The following is a 20630-nucleotide window of genomic DNA, read 5'->3' as shown; positions in this document are numbered from 1 at the left end:
GTGCACATGCAGCTGCTGCTGCAACAGGTTGAGAACTTGCATGCCCGAGCTGATGATGTGGAAGGTAGGGCCTGTCGTAACAACCTTCGCATTGGGTGGCTTCCGGAGGGGGCAGAGGGGCAGCACCCCACTACCTTCATAGAGGACTGGCTGAAAACGAAAGTGGCCCCCACGGTCCTGGGTTACCCCCACCTTTCTTAGTCGATACTTGCGTATCTACAGTAAGCAGCCTACCCCATGGGCGAGAAGCCTTTTTGTTATTTAGTGAGTTATGTGTTTTGCTCACACACAGTTTTGTCAACCGAAGTTTAGTCGTTTGACCCGGTATTGGGTTTATGTTCCTTTGTTTAAGCTACTGATCTGTTTCCAGATGTTCCTGGGGGTGTGGTGATGGGGGCCTGCGTGGTCGGGGGGGGGGTGGGATACATGATTGGATGTTATGTCGGTAACAAAGTCATATACGGTCATCTCCTGGAATATACAGGGGGTGGGTTTGACACAAAAGCAGCATAGGATAGTTGCCCAATTACACCGCCGCCGGGCACACATAGTATATCTCCAAGAAACGCATTTGATCTCTACAGAACTTAATAAGGTACAGAGGCGTTGGAGGGGACAATTATATGGCAAGATCTACTCTTCCTTCTCCTGGGGAGCAGCGATTTGGCTGCGAGCAGGAGTCCCTTTCTCATTGACTGAGAGTAGAATCGACGACCAAGGGAGATATGTATTATTACTGGGAACATTGGATGGTGTACGGGTGGTCTTGGGCTCAGACTATGCGCCTAATACTGATCAGGATGCCTGCCTTTCACAGGCCCTTTCAGACAGGGCGCAATATCCATGGATAATAGGAGGATTTTAATGCCGTGTTTGATACTCATCTTGACCGATCCCATCCTCCCTTGCTCAATGTGGCCGCCACTGTACAAGCGGTAAACTTGACAAATTGGGCGAAGGGGTGGAAACTGTTGGACGTATGGAGGATGCAACACATTGATATGCGGGAATACTCGTTCTATTCTTATCCACACTTCCTGCACACACGTCTAGACCATTTCCTCTATTCTTCAGACCTGTTCCCTATGATAGCGCGTACCACGTATTTAGGTAAGACTATTTCTGATCACAATCCCTTGGAGTTGGTTCTCAATTGGAGTCGAGCCCCCACGCCGATTCCCACATGGCGCCTACATCCGCTACAATTAGAAGACCCGATTTATCGGGATAAATTAGCCACTACCATTAACACATACTTTACTGACAACGAGGGTACGGCAACATCTAGTATTATTGAATGGGAAGCATTTAAGGTAATAATCCGAGGGGTTTCTATGGGGACACTGGTAGGGATTCGGCGAGAAACAGGAAAGAACCGGACCTATAGGAGGCCAGAAGTAGATATGCTGAGCTATTAGAACACTTGAGAATGGTAGACTTACGTGCATACACGCTACGCACACACGCGGATTCCGACAGGTCAGGCACACTGCTGGCCAGATTGATTAGACCCCAGCCTTCCCCCACACCTATTCTGGCCATACGTAACAACCACCATGAGTTGTTCACCACTCAGGTAGACATTAATAAGACATTCCACGGTTACTATGCAGATTTGTATGCCGCACCCTCTCCTGACGTGGCAGATGCCACTGATACATTCTTGGGCTCCATAGAACTTCCCACTATCATGGCAAATCAAGCTAAGGATTTGGCAGCCCCACTGACCGCGCCGGGGAGCTATACGAGGGATTACACGCAACAAGACCCCAGGTTCAGATGGGCTCCCCATTGAGTTCTATTCCACCTTTGCAGCACCCATGGTCCCTAAACTGCTCCAGCTATATACTACTGCCCTGGCAGAGGGAGCCTTACCCCCACTACCAGGGAGGCGATAGTGACCTCTTTGTTAAAACCTGATAAGTCCTCAGTAAAACTTACCTCATACAGGCCCCTGTCGATCCTCAACACAGAATACAAAATGCTTAGTAAACTCTTGGCATCGAGACTGCTCCCCCTACTTCCCACTCTGATCCACACGGACCAATGCAGCTTTATACCCAACCGCAGCACCTCCTTGAACATACGTCGCTTCTATGCCCTTTTACATTCTGCCCGATCCGATTCTCCCCATGCAGGTTGTCTTTCCCTAGATATCCGTCAAGCCTTTGACCCTTTAAGTTGGTCATATATGCTGGCTGCCATGGCCAAATATGGGATTCCCTCAACATTTATTAAATGGGAAGAGCTACTTTATAGTAGACCTACAGCAAGGGCCAAGACCGGTACTAATATCTCCCCAGCCTATAATGTGTTTCGGGGTACATGACAGGGCTGCTCGTTATCGCCGTTGCTGTTTGTGCTTGCTTTAGAACCCCTGGCACAGCGGCTACGTTGCACAATGGTGCCATATAGCATCCAGGTGGGTCAGTTACGTCACTCTGACTCAGCATATGCAGATGATATGTTGCTTTAGTTTGCAGATCTGCATGTAGATATGGCACCTATCGCATTGCTGTTTGAGCAATTTGGGGAGATATCTGGACTGCGCCTTAATGCCTCCAAATCAGTGGCTTTTTCGTTTTAGGACACATACACTCTACCCATGCTTCAATTTGGCCTAATGCAGTTCAGGGTGGAGCCCACTACCTTTAAATATTTCTGGATCCATATTTACAGGACCACCTCGGACACATTAGATGGAAATATTGTCCGGTCACTCAATAACCTCAGAACCCAAGTAGCGTTTTGGAATACCTTGCCTTTAACCACTGCAGATCGTGTAGCCGTTTCTAAGATGGTTATGCTCCCTAGACTACTGTATCAATTTGCAACTCTCCCTGTGATCCTTCCTGCCTGGATCTATAGAGCACTAGATATGTTATTGATATCATTTCTTTTGGGGGCAGAGTCGTCACCAATTGGCTCTCTCTAAAATGCAGTTACCAAGTATTGAAGGGGGTATGGAAGCACCAGATTTCAAAGCCTATTCCATAGTGACCCAACAACAATGGTTAGCCTTCTGGTTGGCAAGTCGTAATCTATTTGAGATTGATTTTTCGCCCGAACGCTTACGGGCTGGGACTCTACAGTCCTTATTATGCCCGGGTGCACCTAGGGTGAAAGACCCACCCTTTTCTGTTACATATTGCACTCTACTATTGTAGGCAGGCGATAAAATATACTACTGCACCCGCACCATATGTTCCAAATGTACCCTGTGCGGCTTACCCACATTACGGGGAATATTATCTGCTACTAGATTATGCGGTTGGGTGGAGTCTGGTGCTACCACTGTAGGGGACTTATTTCTGGATGGAAACGTAATGCCTCGTGAGGAATTCGTACGGACCTATTCGCCCCCCCGACACTATTCTTAACGCATGCCGCAATTACACAATATGTGCGTAGGTACTGGTTTGTGGATCAGAAAGAACCCCCGACCTTTAGACTATTGCAGACACTGCACATAATGGGACGTGGTAGTCACCTGGTTCGATGGTTGTATCGAGGCCTACGGTCCCATTTGGGTGTTTCCCTGTTGGCTCTTCGTCACAGATGGGAGGTGGAGTTGTCTAGGAAATTTACTGACAGGGAATGGGTGCAGATCCTTGAATATCACAGGCGAGTGTCCCGCAATGCCCGACTAAAAACTATACAGATGTTTGTACTGCATAAGGCCCATCTCACACCTCGGGTGATACAGCACATGTACCCCAATTCCTCTTCGGAGTGCCCCCGGTGTCATAGCCTGGAGGCAGATTTTATGCACATGTTTTGGGCCTGCCCCTCCCTTGTGGAATTTTGGACGAAGGTTCAACAGGGCCTCCACTACCTCTCAGAGCATCCCGCCTGGAACACCTTTGAGGCCTGCCTCTTAGGACTCTCTCCTCTTCCCAAAAGTGTTGCATTGCTTCACGAATCTCACCTTAATGCTGGCCAAGAGGCTTATCACACAGCGATGGAAGTCACACAGGGGGCCACGCACAGGGCAGCGGCAGGAAGAAGTTATAAAATGGGCTACTGCTGAGAGGAAGGCATTGCACCGCGAAGAATACAGAGGGCTGAGGCAAAAACCTATATCATTAGAATGGGCTCAACTGATAGAGCATTTCAAAGCACAAAATGTGGACGTCACTGATGACTGAGGTGAAACTGTAATTGATACCTGCTCCTCCTCCCCCTTTCCACCCCTTCCCCCCTTTTCCCCCTCTCTCGCTCCCTCCCCATTTCTCCTCCATCCTTTCCCATCCACACCCCTCTTCCCTCCCCCCCGGCCCCGGATATAAGGCTCCTGTTGTGACCTGCCCCCCCCCCGATGGAAATTGAGAAGGACACTTAGTTTTATAGTAGCAGAGTTCTTTATTGTTGTGTGTTTTTTTTTCCCTTGTTGTTTTTTTTTCATTATCTTCAATACAGATTAGAGATTTAATAATGACATAATGGATAATGCAGTTAGGATTGTGCTCAGGATATCGCTTATACATGTAAATTGCATATTGGAATTCATTGTCACTACTTCATACTGCCTATTCCTAAGATTTATTTATGTAGATTGGTACCCTGTGGGCATAACTATTAGGAGTCTATTATTAGTCATCTTCTCTTTTCTTCATTTGATGTCTTTGTATGAAGCAACAAACTAATGTATACAGAAATGTAATTTAATATGTCTTTTCCACAAAATTGCAAAACTTAATAAAAATCTGTATTAAAAAAAAAAAAAATTAAAGCAAAGACTGCGTGATATAGGAATCCACGATCCTGCTCTCAGACTGTTATCCTCATTCGTAGACAATAGAGAGCAAACTATTAGCATGGAGAAACATACCTCAGACCCTTTTACCTTACCATATGGTGTGCCACAGGGATCATCTCGGAGTCTGGCACTTCTCAATATTTATATGACTCCCCTGATGAAAGTGATCTTTTGGCTTCTCCACTGTATCCTATGCAGATGACACCCAAATTGTGATCACTGTGGAGGAGAACTGGGAGAAGTCTCTGCTAGGTTTAACACATGCATGACCGAAACAACAGACCGGATGCGCTTACAGGCCTTGAAAGTCAATTCCGATAAAACTGAGGTTCTTATATACGGGCGAGACTCCACCTTTTGGAATTCATCTTGGTGGCTGCAATCCTTCGGATCCTTGCCATGTCCAGTACCAAAAATTAGGAACGTAGGTGTCTACTTCGAAGCCAACCTCACATTTAGGGACCAGACAATTCGCCCCACTCATCCAGCTTGTTGATCCTGAAAATTCTCAAGAAAGTCCTCCCTTTTCTACCACCCGACTTCCAAAGATGCAATGGTCCTATCAGGGTTAGACTATTGTAATGCCTTGTAAGTGGGAGCTCAGCAAGGCATCCTAACAAGACCGCAGAGGCTGCAGAATGCCGCTGTCCTGCTTTTGTTAAGTCAAAAAAGTCTGTTCAGGTTTCCAAAAACAGACAAAACATGCACTGGCTCCCTGTTAAAGAGGGTGGCCTTTAAGGCTCTCTGTTTAACACACAGAGCTCTCCATCAGCAAGGCCCAGAGTTGTTCAGACCGAAACTCTACTTATACACACCTACAAGAGTACATAGGTCATCTTCGGATAATACGGTACAGATCCCTTTTATCAGGAAAGTGTCTTGGGGAGGTAGAAGTTTGGTCCAAAATACTGCAAAGTTATGGAACCAAATGCCCCGGCATTTGAGGACCCAAGCCAACCATTCTACTTTTAGGAAATCATTGAAGAACTGGCTCTTTACTCGCCCCCTATTAGTTTCTTCCATTGCTTCCTTGAGAAAGTCAACACCAAGACGCCCAAGGGCAGACGACACGCTTTATAAAATTTAAATCAAATCAAAATCAGTGCATCTTTTAAACTAGGGTTATCTTGGCACTCTGTTTTCCTCAAAAGAGGTTTTGACATGAAAACACAAATGAAGGAAACTGAGAACTACGGGTAGTAGTCGAAGTATCTGAACAAATTATGGGAGGTTAGTGAGAGAAAAAGTGCACATCTTCCCACACTCCAAATACTGTGCCAGATGCACGCATCTCTTCTTACAGCAATCCTGAACTGGCACAGGGCTGTCAAAGGGGAATCCTCAATGCAGTAATGGAGCAGAAATGTCCAGTCTCCATCAGAAATACTGAGCAGTGGAGTAAAGATTAATATTACCCCCTCATCTAAGTCTTCCTTGTCTGAGACGGTCCTGCCTCAGAAAGGAAGTTTCACACCACCATTAGAGTGATGGTACTTTTAAGTATACTTTATTTTCTATGTCCATACTTATATAAATACTCCTGACGGCCATTACTTCTTGCATTATTCCTGCCCTTACGCAGACGGTGTAAAGCAGGCACTTTTCATCATTTCTTTTTGTGAATGAACTTTTGGAGCTGTTCGCTGCTGTCACTGGGCACGGTAGTTGTTGATGCGCTAATTGTCCATGTGCTGGTGATTGGACTGCTTGGAAACCGTGCGGGATAATGTGGCCCATGGTCAGTGCAACTGTGCACAGATCGGACTGTGGATAGAGGCACTGTTTTTTGGCAGCAAAGTGTTGTGTGTCGCGGGAGCTCCTTGCTTCACAACTATAAAAACAGAAGGACACTGCATTAGCGTGCCGCTTCCCTGTTTTCAAAATAGACAAAACCTCGTCAGGATAAGCGTTTTTGTATACCACTGATGATGCAGACGATTTGCCTTTCCATTACGTAATTATGGACATCTTGTTTGAATGGACAGACCCAAATAAAACTTCCATTCCCTGCTTTCTAAACAAGACCAATTTAATCAAAGACTTTGAGAAGGGCTTTCCACAGACACTCCATCTTTCCTTTGACGGCTTCTACAAATAGCCTTGTATTGGAAGATTTCACTCTTCCAGAGGTGGTAGAAAAGTGGAGGCTGCCCTAAAAAGATCTTAACCCTCTAATTTTGGTTTCAGAGCAAACACCTTTGCAACTTATGCTACTCAAATACGCAAAGATTCCCATCCTTGTATGAATGCTTACAGAAAAATGAGGATAGACTACTGTGGATGAAATCTACTGAGAGAAATCAAATTTAAAAGCTAACTTTCATGGGGGAAAGCTGTTTGGTAGTGATCTTGATAACGGTACATAAAGCAGCAGAGGAAAAGAAAATTCTCAAGCCATTCTAGTTGACTTCTGGTATATTATATCCCCCCCTCACCCAGGGTGCTCCAGAAGATTCAGAAAGACAGAAGCAGGGTGTTCTTGGTGACACCATTTTAGCAACGGCATCCATGGTTCTTCCTTCTGGTGACCATTGCCGAGGGAAACCTTTTACATCTCCCAATTCAGCCATCTCATCTCCAATATCCATTCTTGCCAGTGTCACAGATAAAGTACCCCGGGTTGACGTCTTGGTTTTTGAATGGTTAGAACTAGAAAACAAAATGGGATGTTTACAGTTGATTGCCTGACATATTCAAACTTCTAGAAAATCAACCTTACACTCTATTTTTTTTTTTTTTTATTTTTTTAACAAACTACTTTTAAAAGGGGGAGTAAAAAAAAAAAAAACCTAGCAGCATCTTCGCTTGCCCCTTTTTACAATCTCAAATTTCGAAAAAGGATTAGCCCCTTCTACCTTTGCTGCTCAGGGGACAGCAATTAAAGCTCTTAAGGAAAGGGAAGACTGTTCTAAGATAACACCTCTAGTAGTGATACTGCTAAAGCGTGGTGCAGGATTTGGTTGTTGGTTGAATACTTAAGAGGGTCAGGGATCGGAGGTGAGCTTTCTTTCTTGCTGCGAGACGGCTGATGTGCGGCTCGTGACACATATTAAGGTATAGAAATGTAAGGGTTACACTGTGTGGGATATTGCCTTAGGTGATGGCATGTCAGGTTTCATCAGCAAATGCCGGACGCTTACGTCAAGAACTCTGGATACAATTTGGCTTCTCTTTGAATGCGGCATGATTTCAGGCCACGCAATTTGAGGGTAGGCTGCGCACAAACAGAAAGTGCTGACTTTGTTGCTTGTTCGGTTCTGAAGGGGATGTACTGGGGAGGAACTATGTAAAGAACACAGCACTAACTTGAAACCCCGTACACGCCAATATTCTTTAGACCCCTCCTCTTCAAGCACAGGCCCTTATGGCACTATACTGGAAATATGTTCGTGATGACGTCATGCTAGTATACACTGCAGATCACGCGATGACAGGGTGAACACTTGGAACATTTAAGAGGACTTGCCACTTTTTCCGGTCATCTTCAAGTCATGCGGTTGACTCATAACACATTACGCAATAGACCGGGGAAGCACTTTCAAGGTGTACTGATGAGATTGATATTGTGACATGCGCACTGCGATGTACTGATGAAGGCCTCTTATCGTGGATGCACCCTTACTTACATTTGTGGCTTTGCGTAGTGAGGATTTCACATACTATCAGTATTATCGGGATTGTTTTTTTACCTCTCCTCTCTTTTTAATTATTCTCTATTATTTTGTGGACTTTTTGCATATTGATACATTTATTGTACCTCCTTTACTTGTTTCTGGTTTTTAAGTTTTATAACACTGCCCCCTTACTATACTATTAGGTGTCAGCTGTATGGGCGGAGAGGCCAGACCCATGATGGATTTTGGGTTCTAAACAGATAGAGATCCTGTCCACTTATGAAAAGGGTTCTTACAGGGTAGAATGTGGAAACAAGAAATTGATGAACAATCTAATATCACACATTGTAAATGGTATGCAACATATATGGTACTATATATGAAATTGAATTTTGATTAGTTTAAAGGAGGTATATATATATTCACCTTCTTCTTGTTTCTTTTTTCTCCATCCCCTCACTTCCCCCTTATTTATTTTTCAGTTTTATTGACTATGAGGAACAGTAACACGAGCAGGGATGCAGATTTTTGTATGGAGATATGTTAATACTAAACATGTTTATTCATGAATGTTATTCAGATGATAATAACATGTCCTAACACATCTGAGGTATTGGTACTCTATGCCGCACAACAAGTTATGAGGGCAAATGTTTTATCAAGTTACCCTCGAGTATAGTGTTGTATAATGCTTTTTAAACTTGAATCCTTGTGGCGTTGTGTGTATATATTATGGCACTAACGGTAGTGGTGGTTTCTGTCCTTGGAGTTTTTGTCATGTCCATTTCACTAATAAATGTTTGTAGATATCATTTTGTCATATGCATGCATATGTATTTATTATGTTAAAGCCCTGAAGAAGTCCACATTTTGTGAATGAAATGCTTTGCTGTTTGCTGTAACGTCTGGAGTGTCTTTCTTACACAAGCAAAAGAACAAAGATATGGAATAGGTCAAATCTTGATTTTGACAGCCGTGGCCAGTGCAGGTAAGAGCGGTGAGGTGGAGAGGGGGAGGGGTGGCTGACAGACGAGGTAAAATAAAATTAAAAATAGAAAGCCACTTACTATGCATTCGCCGCATCGCCAAGTGCAAGGTACGTGGTTTTATTTTTTTTAATGTTATTTTACCTCGTCTGCCGACTCACCCATACCCCGCCCCACTGCTCTTACCTGCACTGGTCACGGCTGGATTTGGACTTTCCTGAATGGAAACAGATTGTTTGGTGCACCACTATTCCTGTTTTTGTTTTAATATGTGACCATAAGGTTGCACCTCCGGGCAGCGGGTGCCTATAGTGAGTGCACAATTCAAGGACTGAAGTCGAACAAACATGTGAAATTGGGACAAGGGAGAGTTGCAGCGTTTTTCGGCTTGCTGCTCTGGTGCTTCTTTGGTAAACCGTATCGTCGCTTGACCCCTTTAACAATCTCAAATTTCCAAGAGGAGGTTTTGAGAAAAAGGATTTGCCCCTTCTCCCCCACTGCTCAGTAGGCAGCAATTAAAGCTCTTATGGTAAGGGAAGACTGTTCTAAAATATCACTCTAGTAGTCAGACTGCTAAAACTTTTTTCGGTTAAAGAAGCTAGTAATTCACAATCCAGTGCCTTCTTGGGACCTTTTTCTTGTTCTAGGTCGTCTTAAACAGCATCCTTTTGATCCCTTATAACAAGTAGAAATAACATGCCTTTCTGCAAAAACAGCATTTTTAGTGGCATTCACATCAGCCAAGCGGATCTGTGAGTTAAGTGCTTCGTTAGCTTCCTTTCCCTATTTGAGATTTCTTTCTGATTGAGTCGTTTTGAATTTGTTCCTGAAATTCTCTCTCACTTTCACTTGGCACAAAACATTGTCCTTCTTGTGTATGAAGACTCAGATTAATAGGGTCCATCATCTCTAGATGTAAAAGAGCTATAACCATTTACCTTGACCACACTAAAGAGTTTTTGTCATCTGCCTCACTCTTTCATTCCTATGGTTAAACTAATAGAGATGTAAAAAAGCAACATCAAAGACCATCAGCAGCTGCGTTGAGCAAGCCATTGATCAAGGCTATAAATGATTTGGTTGAAATGGTACCTTGGGTGGGGGTGTGTGGTGCCTCTCTCCAAAGACATGTCAAGCAGAGACATGGACCTCACATCTTATGTTTATGGACATTATAGGATAGAGGTGTTCAAAAGTAATTTTGGTACCGGTCTTGAAGTCATCAATTACATAATTGTTGATATTCCCATTTAATAATTTTTCTAGCCTCTTGTTGTTTTTTGCAATTTCTCACACTTGTTACATTCTCATCATATTAGGTCTGGGACAAGGAGGATGCAGATGAGATTGCAAAGGCTCAATTACTTACCAGTAATCTTTTTTTTTAATTTGTTTATTGAAATGTTTTCATAGTAACGAGCAGAGTACTCACAATCATAATCAATGAGAATGCACACACCAGCATGACAATGATTACAGAGATCTGTATATGCACAACAGCAACCATAGGTTTTTCGGATTGCCAAAAACTATTCCTGAGACACAAGACAGGTACTTAATTTGTACATTACAACCATACCCCATATACAGAAACAAAGATATAGCGATTCAAGGTAGTGAGGCAGCTAACCAGATTGTCAAAGTAAGAAATGTCAATCATCGACCATTCGCATACAAGGCATAACTTGTAGGATATGGAGGACAGCTAAGGCTCATTACCTGTCTGCTAATGGGGCGATGACCGGGGGTTCTTGAGGATATGAGGGAGTGTACTCTTCAAAAACCTTGCTGCACGCGAATATAAAGGAAGATGTTCATGGGAGAGGGCTATGTATCCCTATAGAGCTGCTGCCTGGTGCAGAACATGCCAGCGATATACTAGTCACCCCAGCAAAGAATGTTATGTTTAGTTTGAGTTTTGTGAAAAACTACTTCCTGAAGGACTGGCATCTTTGGGTGATATGCAAGCGGGAGCAGTGGGGAGAATAAGATGGGTGCTTGTAAGTGGCGGGCAATGCGGCGCCACGCTGCAACCGTACAATCTACAGAAGTCAGGCAGGACGCGCGGGGCATGGGCGTAGTCAATATAACCCCGTCCAGCGGGATGGGGTCCGACAGCTAGTGCTCAGTTGCTATGTGAGGTGTATACCTGGGAGGGTGGAACCAATAATGAGCATAATGTGCTTGGGCACATATATAGTACAGCTTCCCCAGGTCTCCCGATAAAAATAGGGCTCATTCGTGTGGGATGCCCAAGTACCCACGACATGCAAGGGCCCAAAACGTGTTGAGGAGACATCAAAATTGCCAATCACAAAATGTTTTTGGCCCTTGCCTGTCGTGGGTACTTGGGCCTCCCACACGAGTGAGACACCATTTTTATCGGGAGACCTGGGGGAACGCTGGGTGGTAGGAAATTTGTGTCAACCAGGTGATGCCACAACATTCCCACACAAAAATGTGCTGGAAAAGTGATTTTTTCAGCTAAATTTGAGGTTTGCAGGGGATTCTGGGTAAGAAAACGTTGGGGGATCCACGCAAGAATCCCCCGGGTGTGTCGTTTTCAGAAATGTGTGGGTTTGGTAGGTTTCCCTAGCTGGCCGCCGAGCACCGGGCAAAAACCCAGGTGATCCCCCTTGCAAAACCAGGTCGTTTTGTCAATTTTGATGTCACCTCAATACGCTTTGGGCCATTGCCTGTCGCAGGTACTTGGGCCTCCCACACGAGTGAGGCACCATTTTTATCGGGAGACCTGGGGGAACACTGGGTGGTAGGAAATTTGTGTCAACCAGGTGATGCCACAACTTTCCCACACAAAAATGTGCTGGAAAAGTGATTTTTTCAGCTAAATTTGAGGTTTGCAGGGGATTCTGGGTAAGAAAACGTTGGGGGATCCATGCAAGCCATACCTCCCTGAAATCCCCCGGGTGTCTTGTTTTAAAAAATGTATAGGTTTGCTAGGTTTCCCTAGTTACCGGCAGAGCTAGAGTTAAAAATCTACAGCAAGGCACTTTGCAAAAAAAGGGTCAGTTTTCACTGTGAAAATGTGGTGTGTCCACGTTGCGTTTTGGGCCGTTTTCTGTCGTGGGCACTAGGCCTACCCACAAAAGTGAGGTACCGTTTTTCTCGGAAGACTTTGGGTAACGCGGGGTGGGTGGAATTTTGTGGTTCCACACAGATTCTAGAACTTTCCATCACAGAAATGTGAGGAAAATTTGTTTTTTTGACAAATTGAGGTTTGCAAGGAATTCAGGGTAATAGAACCTGGTGAGAGTCACACAGGTCACCACATCCTTGATTCCCCTGGGTGTCTACTTTTCAAAAATGTATAGGTTTGGTAGGTTTCCCTAGGTGCCGGCAGAGCTAGGGTTCAAAATCTAAAGCTAGGCACTTTGCAAAAAAAGGGTCAGTTTTCACGGTAAAAATAAAGTGTGTCCACGTTGCGTTTTGGACAGTTTCCTATCGCAGGCACTAGGCCTACCCACACAAGTGAGGTACCATTTTTAGCGGGAGACTTAGGGTAACACAGAATTGTAGAGCAACTGTTATTACCTATTGATTTTCGATCTATTTCTGCCTTCCAAATGAAAGAAAATGTGTAAAAAAGAAGTCATTTTGAAAAATGACTTACAAGTCTCATGCTAGTATGGGTACTCACAATTTCAGAAATGTGCAAATATTTAGTTTCTAAACTCTATATTTTGTTCCAATTTCAGAAATACAGCAAAGGGGTTAAGAAAGTCCTCAACTTGTTGCAAGTTTGTGAAGAGGTTATGCTTGTCTTGGTGGGTGACTCGCAGTCGTGCCGGATATAGGAGGGCATATTCGATTTCCGCATTCCGCAGCTTCTGTTTGACCTGTATGAATTTATGCTGTGCCCTCTGAACAGCGACAGTGAAGTCCGGGTATATCGTAGATTCATTCCCTTCGAAGTGAAGTGATTTATTCTCCCGGGAGAGTTTGAGAGCAGTGTCCCGGTCTCATTAGATAAGTAGGCGAGCCACAATGGGACACGGAGGGCTGCCCGGAGGAGGCCTCGGGCCCAAGGAGCGATGCGCCCGTTCCACGATGAGATCCGTAGAAAATGCGTCCACACCAAAAGTATTCTGCAATAGTCGCTCAACGAAGTCCTCCATGCGACCTGTATTGGTACTCTCCGGAATACCCATGACTCGAATGTTATTGCGGCGACTGCAGGCCTCGAGGTCCTAATTTTTGATGGCGATTACCTTCAACAGCCTGTCCATCTGAGCCACCTGCTGTTGCATCTGCGATGTGGTGTCTTCATTATCCGAGATGCGTTTTTCCGCCTCTTTGATTTGTAAATCATGCTTGTCAACTTTTTTGACAAGGAAGTCTAAGCGGCTGTTCATGGAGTCCATTTTATTGGAAAGGCCTGTTAAGCTGTGTTGCCTGGCCAACAGCAGGGTTTTTACTTCATCATCTGAGGTCGATGATCGTGCTGGCATGCGTTCGTCTTCAGGCTGGCCGATTTCTCCTGAGCCCGAGCGCGCACAAGTCTTTTTGGCGTCGAAGACGAGCTTGGGCTGGCAGCCATCTGGTTTCCCCATCCCTGCAAGGGAGGGAGGGTGGGGGGGGGGGGGGAAGTAAATGCGCAGCAGTGCAGGCAGTGCTGAAGGCCGCCCTCTCAATGTTGGTGTGCCGTGCGACCAGTTGTCCCCAGCGAAGGCCCTGATGTTTGGGGCCTTCAGATGGGTCGCATTGCAGTGGTTGTCAATATGCGCCGGTATGTGCCGAGCATTGGCTGATGGTGCCACCAGGTATGATGTGCAGGCCAGGTGGGAGTAGGAATCAGGGCAGGCCGCGTGCCACAACACTGAGTAGCGCAATATGCACGCCGCAGTCTGTGAGCATGTATGTCCAAATTTTGGTCGCTGCCCTTGGAAAAAGAGGCTGGTGCTTCAGGCCTACAAAGCTGGCAGGAAGGCGAGTCCCGTAAAGTAGGTAGAGCGGTTCCAATCTAGAGATGAGCGACCCTGGGTATGGTATAGTCAGATGGGTCACGCTGCTGCGATCACCAGTTTGCGCCAGAGCACATTGACAACTGCCTGAGGGTGCCCACCTGGGAGACGTGCAGGCCATATGGGACCAAGAGGCAGAGCAGGTTGCAGACTGCAGCACTACACAGCACTATATGCAAGTCTCATTCTGCCGCAGGCTTCCGAAGCTAGCGGGATGATGAGTCCTCGTATGTATGTATGACGAGATCGCTGCGTATCTTCAGGGCCCCGGGTTACTCAGAAAACAATGTCCAATGCGCTGCAGAGGTGGAGGAACAAAGCTGCGGTGCTGAGCGCAACGGGAAGGCACTCTCACTGTCGCCTGCTTTACCAAGGAGCTGCGAAGGTTCCTAGGAGCTGTAGATGCGCATGGGCAAGCTCCTCGAAATGGTGGTGGAGTGGGAAGCAGATATGCAAAATGGCGCGGAGGAGTGATCGCGCTCACATACCTCTCATAACTTCCGTGAGCCGCTGCGATCGCGGTCAAAGTGCTGCCTTCGCAAAGGATTTTTTCCCAGCTGTCAGTCCTCGTTGGAGGTCATCTGCAAATCCGCAGCCACCGTAGGAGGGCGGCAGGGAGCTTGTCAGACGGAGCCGGGCGGGCGCCTCACACCGGGCAGAGAGGCCCAACACCACGTGGAATCCCTGGCTCGCGCTGAGGCAACAGCCACGCGAGGCTCCAGACGAGGCACCACGCTTGTGCCAGGTGGAGCAGAGTCCGGCTCAGGAGTCACTGGGCAAGGACGGAGAGCCCCAGATTTCACACCAGAGGTGGAGGATGAGGTGAGTGATCAGCGGCAGGCTTTAAAGGCAGGATTATTGTGTAATAAACATGATTAATGAAGGAGTATGCCGCCAAGCTGCCAGAGCCTCACAGGTGTGCACCCATCTTGGTTGTGCGCCACCTAGCACCCCCTACTTACCAGTAATCTTCATTACTCTGATTCACAGTATCCCTCACACCAGTCCACAACCCTCCCTCCCTGTTGCACCTCCACTTAAGTATTTGTAACATACATAAAGTGATGGAGTGGGCTAATGTATACTTAAAAGAATGAAATAATTTATATAGCACACAGCTACTCCAAGGAGTGCTCCGGCACTTTTTGGCATCCAGAAGGGTATTGCACTGAAAAGTTTATTCCCCCCCCCCATCATCACTAGGCTCTGAATAAAACGGTTTTCAATTCTTTCTTACATTTTGCTTTATCTGAGATCAAACTCATGTATTGAGGCAGGTTATTCCACAAAACTGCTGCTTTAACAGTAAAACAGGAGCCTCCCCTCTGTTGTTTCAGAAAACAGGGAACCACCATAAGACCTGCAGAGCTAGAATGTAGAGACCTCACCGGGCTATATGCCACAATATGTTCATTTAAATACATAGGTCCTCTATTGTGGAGAGCTTGGCATGCTAACGTCAGTGCTTTATACCCAATATATTGCCAGACTTGCAACCAATGGAGTCTGTTCCGTAACTGTTTCACCGAGGTACATTTTGGAATCTTAAAAGGTGGACAAATTGTCATGTCGCGCATAACCTATAACCGCTGGATTAGATAATCTGGTAGACCAAGGTACAGGACATTGGCATAATCAAGCCTAGATTTAAAAGAGAAAAAGGGACCTTCGCTCTTACAGCATTCTGAAACTTCCTGTCAGAGGTGGAATCGCCTCATTATGTTAGGATAGGTACAAGGAGGACTATGAACTGTGGTAGGGAAAATTACGGGTAGGTAACTAAGCCATTTCCACCCAACTTGTGAGTGAGAATATAAATCAAGGCGCTCACTTGGAAGGGCCCTTTAATGGCGACATGTGTCAGCACACTCCAATGGGTAACGCAGATACGGGGGAAAGGTTGGGGAAATAGGAGCAAACACCCATATGAGCATTCCAACTGGAAATGGACCGGAGAAATTTAAAAAAGAATGGTTGATGCTCTGTAGCTCCAATTCAGAAGCAAAATCAGATTATTTTTTTTTAGAGTGGCCTGGTAATGACTAGGAGGGCAATTTTATTCAGCAGTGTTTTACAGTGTAATACAGAAAAGGCACCACACAACAATATGTAAAGTGGTAAGTTAACCTGCTTGCTATCAGCAGTCTAACCCAATTACTGAAAATAATGGAATGGCTTAGCACCGGCATTCATAACTTAAAAAGTCTAACCACAATCACAAAAAGAAAGGGAAACACCAGGGGCTTAGCTATCAACGGTGCAGCTGTGCTGTAGCACAACGGCCCAAGGTTATGAGGAGCCCACTTCACCCCGAGTACTAGCTGGCTCTTTTAATTCAAAACAAGAGAAAGCCCCCCCCCCCCCGATTTCATTGCTTGAATGAAGGTTCATGGCACCCCTACCACACCCTTCCCACTCTACTTTACACGTTATTTCACTTATCAGAGCAGAAAAATCAAAGAACGAACAATCAACAAAAGAAAGAACGAAATTGAACTTGAAAAGTAAATAAAGTCAAGTATGTGTAGCACTTCAAACCTATAGTCAACTAAGCACTTGGCAGTAAACTAGCTTGCTGAATAGTGCTGTACCATCACCTTAGAGACTGTGCTTAGGCGGATGCATTGCAAGAACCCAATGAGCTTCCTCACCATCTTTCCTGAAAAAGTAAAACATCTGGAAATCTAAGCATTGCTGCTTCTTGAGGCTAAAGCTTCTACACAGCTATGGGTTAGCATGGCAGGGCGGGTAACAATATCCCATGTCATTTATTTTGGTAAGTATATTTTTGATATCCTCATTATAAACAAAACTATACATCCCTGAATGGAAGAAAAAAAAACATGAGCGGAAAACTCAGCTTTGCGCCATGATTTGCTCACTATAGTATTACTCAAATGTCTTATTTGAAGTATACAAACGTCCAGGCGCGCAACACCCATTGGACTCAAAGGGCTTCAGCCACGCCCCCGTCGTGTGTGGGATGAGACACCTTCCCGGGCAAAAAAGCAGCCGCACCCGAGCACTTCACAGGTCTTTAAAAGACCATTTGCATGTTAATGAGGCCTTGCTGTTGTTTGACCCCTTCTAAGAGCCCCTGCAGCTCCACTCTACCTATTGCTTAAAGTTGAGCCCCCCCCCGAAATTTTTTCTCAGCCCCCCCCCCCCCGAAATTTGGCTCTAGTTGCGTCTCTGCAAACGTCACACATACACAAGCATACTAAGGGGAGAGAAATTTCACAGTAAATTTACCTTACGGATGCCCAGGGTACAAGTCGGGGGTACACGCAGGTACAGGGCGTCTACCCACTCTTGACCGGGTAGATTCCATACCCGCTGTCAAGAAGTTGGGCTCCACAGAAATATGCTGAACTTGTCCCAGTGTAAGTTTCAGACATCGGGACACGTTCAGCAGCGCCTGCACGTTGTCTGCTTTTGGTTCCCAGCAGCAACGTGCAGGCAGCGAGGGAGCTTTTTTTCACCTCCAGCTGGGGAGAAGTTAAGGGGCCATTAGGCCTCCTTTTGTTTGAATATCCTGACTGGAGGCGGCCTGGACCTCACACCTAAATGTAAATGCCACAGAAGGGAAAAAAAGGCACACAGCAGGTTATCTCTTCACAAGTACTTAAGAGAGGCAGCTTTCGCCTTTGTTCAATCCCTGTATATAATAGATGCATGCACTGTTAGAATGTCAGGTGTGTTGGTCTGCCCCAGTATTTACACAAATAACAATTTCAATAGCACCATTTTATTTCTTTTACAGCGCTATGCAACCCAATGCACGTTGTCATAGCTCTTGGCGCAACATGCACATTATACATTGACAATAAATCATGTGCATGTTTAAATCAATGTACGAGATGAGTTACATGAGACGGTGAGGGTCACAAGATGTAGGTGTCACATATAATTCATATCTCACTGTGGTCTTTAAGAAGGATTACAATGTATAAACTGCAGGTCACAAAAGGATCTCTGTTTTAAAAGGCAGTAACCCACTTTAATACATACATAAAATAAAAATCTGACATCTGCATGTTAGATTATGTGCTTTGCAGGAGACACATTTACCTCCTCTACTACTTTGATTCAAATCTGGGACTTTACAAAACACAGATCTCCCCAGCAAGTGCATGAACCACCAGAGTTATCTCACTATATTACTATTCCCTGATATTTACTGGGCACCTTCAGAGCAGATGCCTTAACCCAATCTAATGTAGACTTTGCAACCAATTAGGCATAACAGATCCACTACCATGCTTCTCCTTGTTGCCAATTTCTTTGTGGCTGTGTTTAAAAAACATAAATGCATTAGTTGAGGCCCAGATTTTGCGTCGGGCTTGCACCGCTTTTTTGGCACAACCCCAAATCTAATTTGTTAAATCTCATAATGAACTTAAATATACTCATGATATACCTGATAAATATATGTGTGAGGTTTTAATATCTGATGTCACTTCTTGTGATGTCACTTCCAGTGAGGTCACGTGGATGTCACGCGTCGTAATATCATGCGCTGTGATCATGGTACGCTTCATGATTTCACTTGCATACTGCCTAAACAGGTTAGTCCCCTCACTTCTATTTTTTAGGAGTGTGCCCTGCATGCCTAATGGTTGTGCCAAGACCAAGACTGGAGAGCCACACTAGGCAAGGGATCGGATGGAAGGCAGACCTCGGCAACCCCCTAAACCTCCTTTGGAGCCCTCAATAGCTCACCCTGTCAGCCTCTACTTGCTTTTGGGTAGGTAGCTCATCATTTTTTCCTCGTTTCCTTGTGCCTCATACCTGTGCCTGGATGCCCCGCACGCGCTCGTCGTGTAGCTTGGGGGCGCTACACATCTTGAAGACCAGCCAGGCCCGCAGGTAGTAGTAGACGTCAAAAATCACAGAGAGGGGCAGCAAAAAGAGGCAGACGAAGATCCATCGGTGATGCACGAGCACGTACTCCAGCCCGCGGGCGCGGAGCCACAGCAGGCAGAGCAGCAGCAAGACACCCAGATACACAGCCGTGTCCATGCTTTCGAGGGCAGCGCCGGTTAAGCGGATCGGTGTCTTCACACAGGCAGCGGGATCGCAAACTCGCCGGTATTTGATCCCTGTGCAGCGTGAAACCCCACTGACACACCCCACTTTCTACCTGCACCGCCAGGTCCCACCTTCAACGCTGCAAGGAACCCAATCACCGTTGGTCGAGGAGACTGACGTTCTCACATCCCTCTTCTTATTGGTCGGAGCTGCTGCCATCAAGTGACACCAGAGTGGCACGGCACCTTAAACTGTCCAATCGATTCGTTCGAGAAGCTCGGACCACGCACTTAGAGAAAGCGATTGGAGAGGTTCCAACCATCTCAGGATGGGCGGGCTCTCAGCTGACAGACCGATGGGCGGGTGACGGTGCTTTCCTCGTGGTCTGTTGTTGACATTTTCAGACGTGGTGAAGATCACTTTTATTTAATTATTCAATGCGTTTTTATATAGCGCGGACTTTACCCGAAGGTGTCAGAGCGTTTCACAATAGGCAAAGTAGTGATACATAGGGAGAAAAATTACAAGTGAGCATGTTACAAAAACAAACGTTACGTTACATGAGGCAATAGTGACAATTGTGCAAGTATCAAGAGCAAATAAAATACAAGAGGTAGCAAACGATACGTTACAAAAGGGAAAAGTCAGAGATTCAGACTGCATCTATTCATGCCTGTCTTTTCTTTTCTTAGCAAATAAGTTTAAAAGTGCCTCAGAAGAGAAACCTTTTTAAGACACTGGCGGCTATATGAACTCCTTAAATTGTGCTAACAAAAAGAATATCCGCCTTTAAAAATTAGGACAAGTAACATATTATAATATTTGCCTCTGGGTTCTACATTTGGCACCTGAATTACTAAACATTTCTGTATCCTGCCAACACACAGTAGATGCAATTTCAATGTTGCATGTGCCCATATAAATTAAAGTGGTAGCAATATGGGTTACTTTTATATATTCTTTAAAAAACACAGTGAATAACCACGCAGAACTGAACGTTTTTAAATCCAGGTATAGGTGATAATAGATAGGAAGCCCAGGCATATAAAATGCATGCTTAACATAAAATTGTCATTGATATCACAACATGGATTTAAGGTTTCCCTATCAGCAGGTAGCTTGCCCCTGGGTTACAGTAATGCATTTCAAACCCCTGTTTGGTACATTGTCAATCCTTTAAGTCACATACCCTTTCTCATGGTTCCTAAAGTAATAGTCCTTATCCCTTCAGACTCTTTCTCGAATAACTCTAACGCCC

The 20630-nt window shown here is 45.3% G+C and overlaps 1 protein-coding gene across 3 annotated transcripts in view; it reads right to left on the bottom strand.

The window, feature by feature from the left end:
• The window catches only part of DHCR24 (24-dehydrocholesterol reductase), a 132718-nt gene extending 113203 nt beyond the window's left edge, over positions 1-19515 (bottom strand). For all 3 annotated transcript variants that reach the window (XR_014960667.1, XR_014960668.1, XM_085602534.1), the window contains exon 1: positions 19133-19515. Coding sequence is in view for 1 of the 3 variants with exons in the window: in XM_085602534.1 (XP_085458660.1) it covers positions 19133-19363 (231 nt within the window). In the remaining 2 variants the exon portion in view is untranslated. The remainder of the gene's footprint in view (positions 1-19132) is intronic.
• Positions 19516-20630: the final 1115 nt, after the last annotated feature.

This window comes from Triturus cristatus, chromosome 4_2 (assembly GCF_964204655.1).
Source record: "Triturus cristatus chromosome 4_2, aTriCri1.1, whole genome shotgun sequence".
NCBI classification, from domain to species: domain Eukaryota; kingdom Metazoa; phylum Chordata; class Amphibia; order Caudata; family Salamandridae; genus Triturus; species Triturus cristatus.
This window is presented reverse-complemented; position numbering and strand designations above follow the sequence as displayed.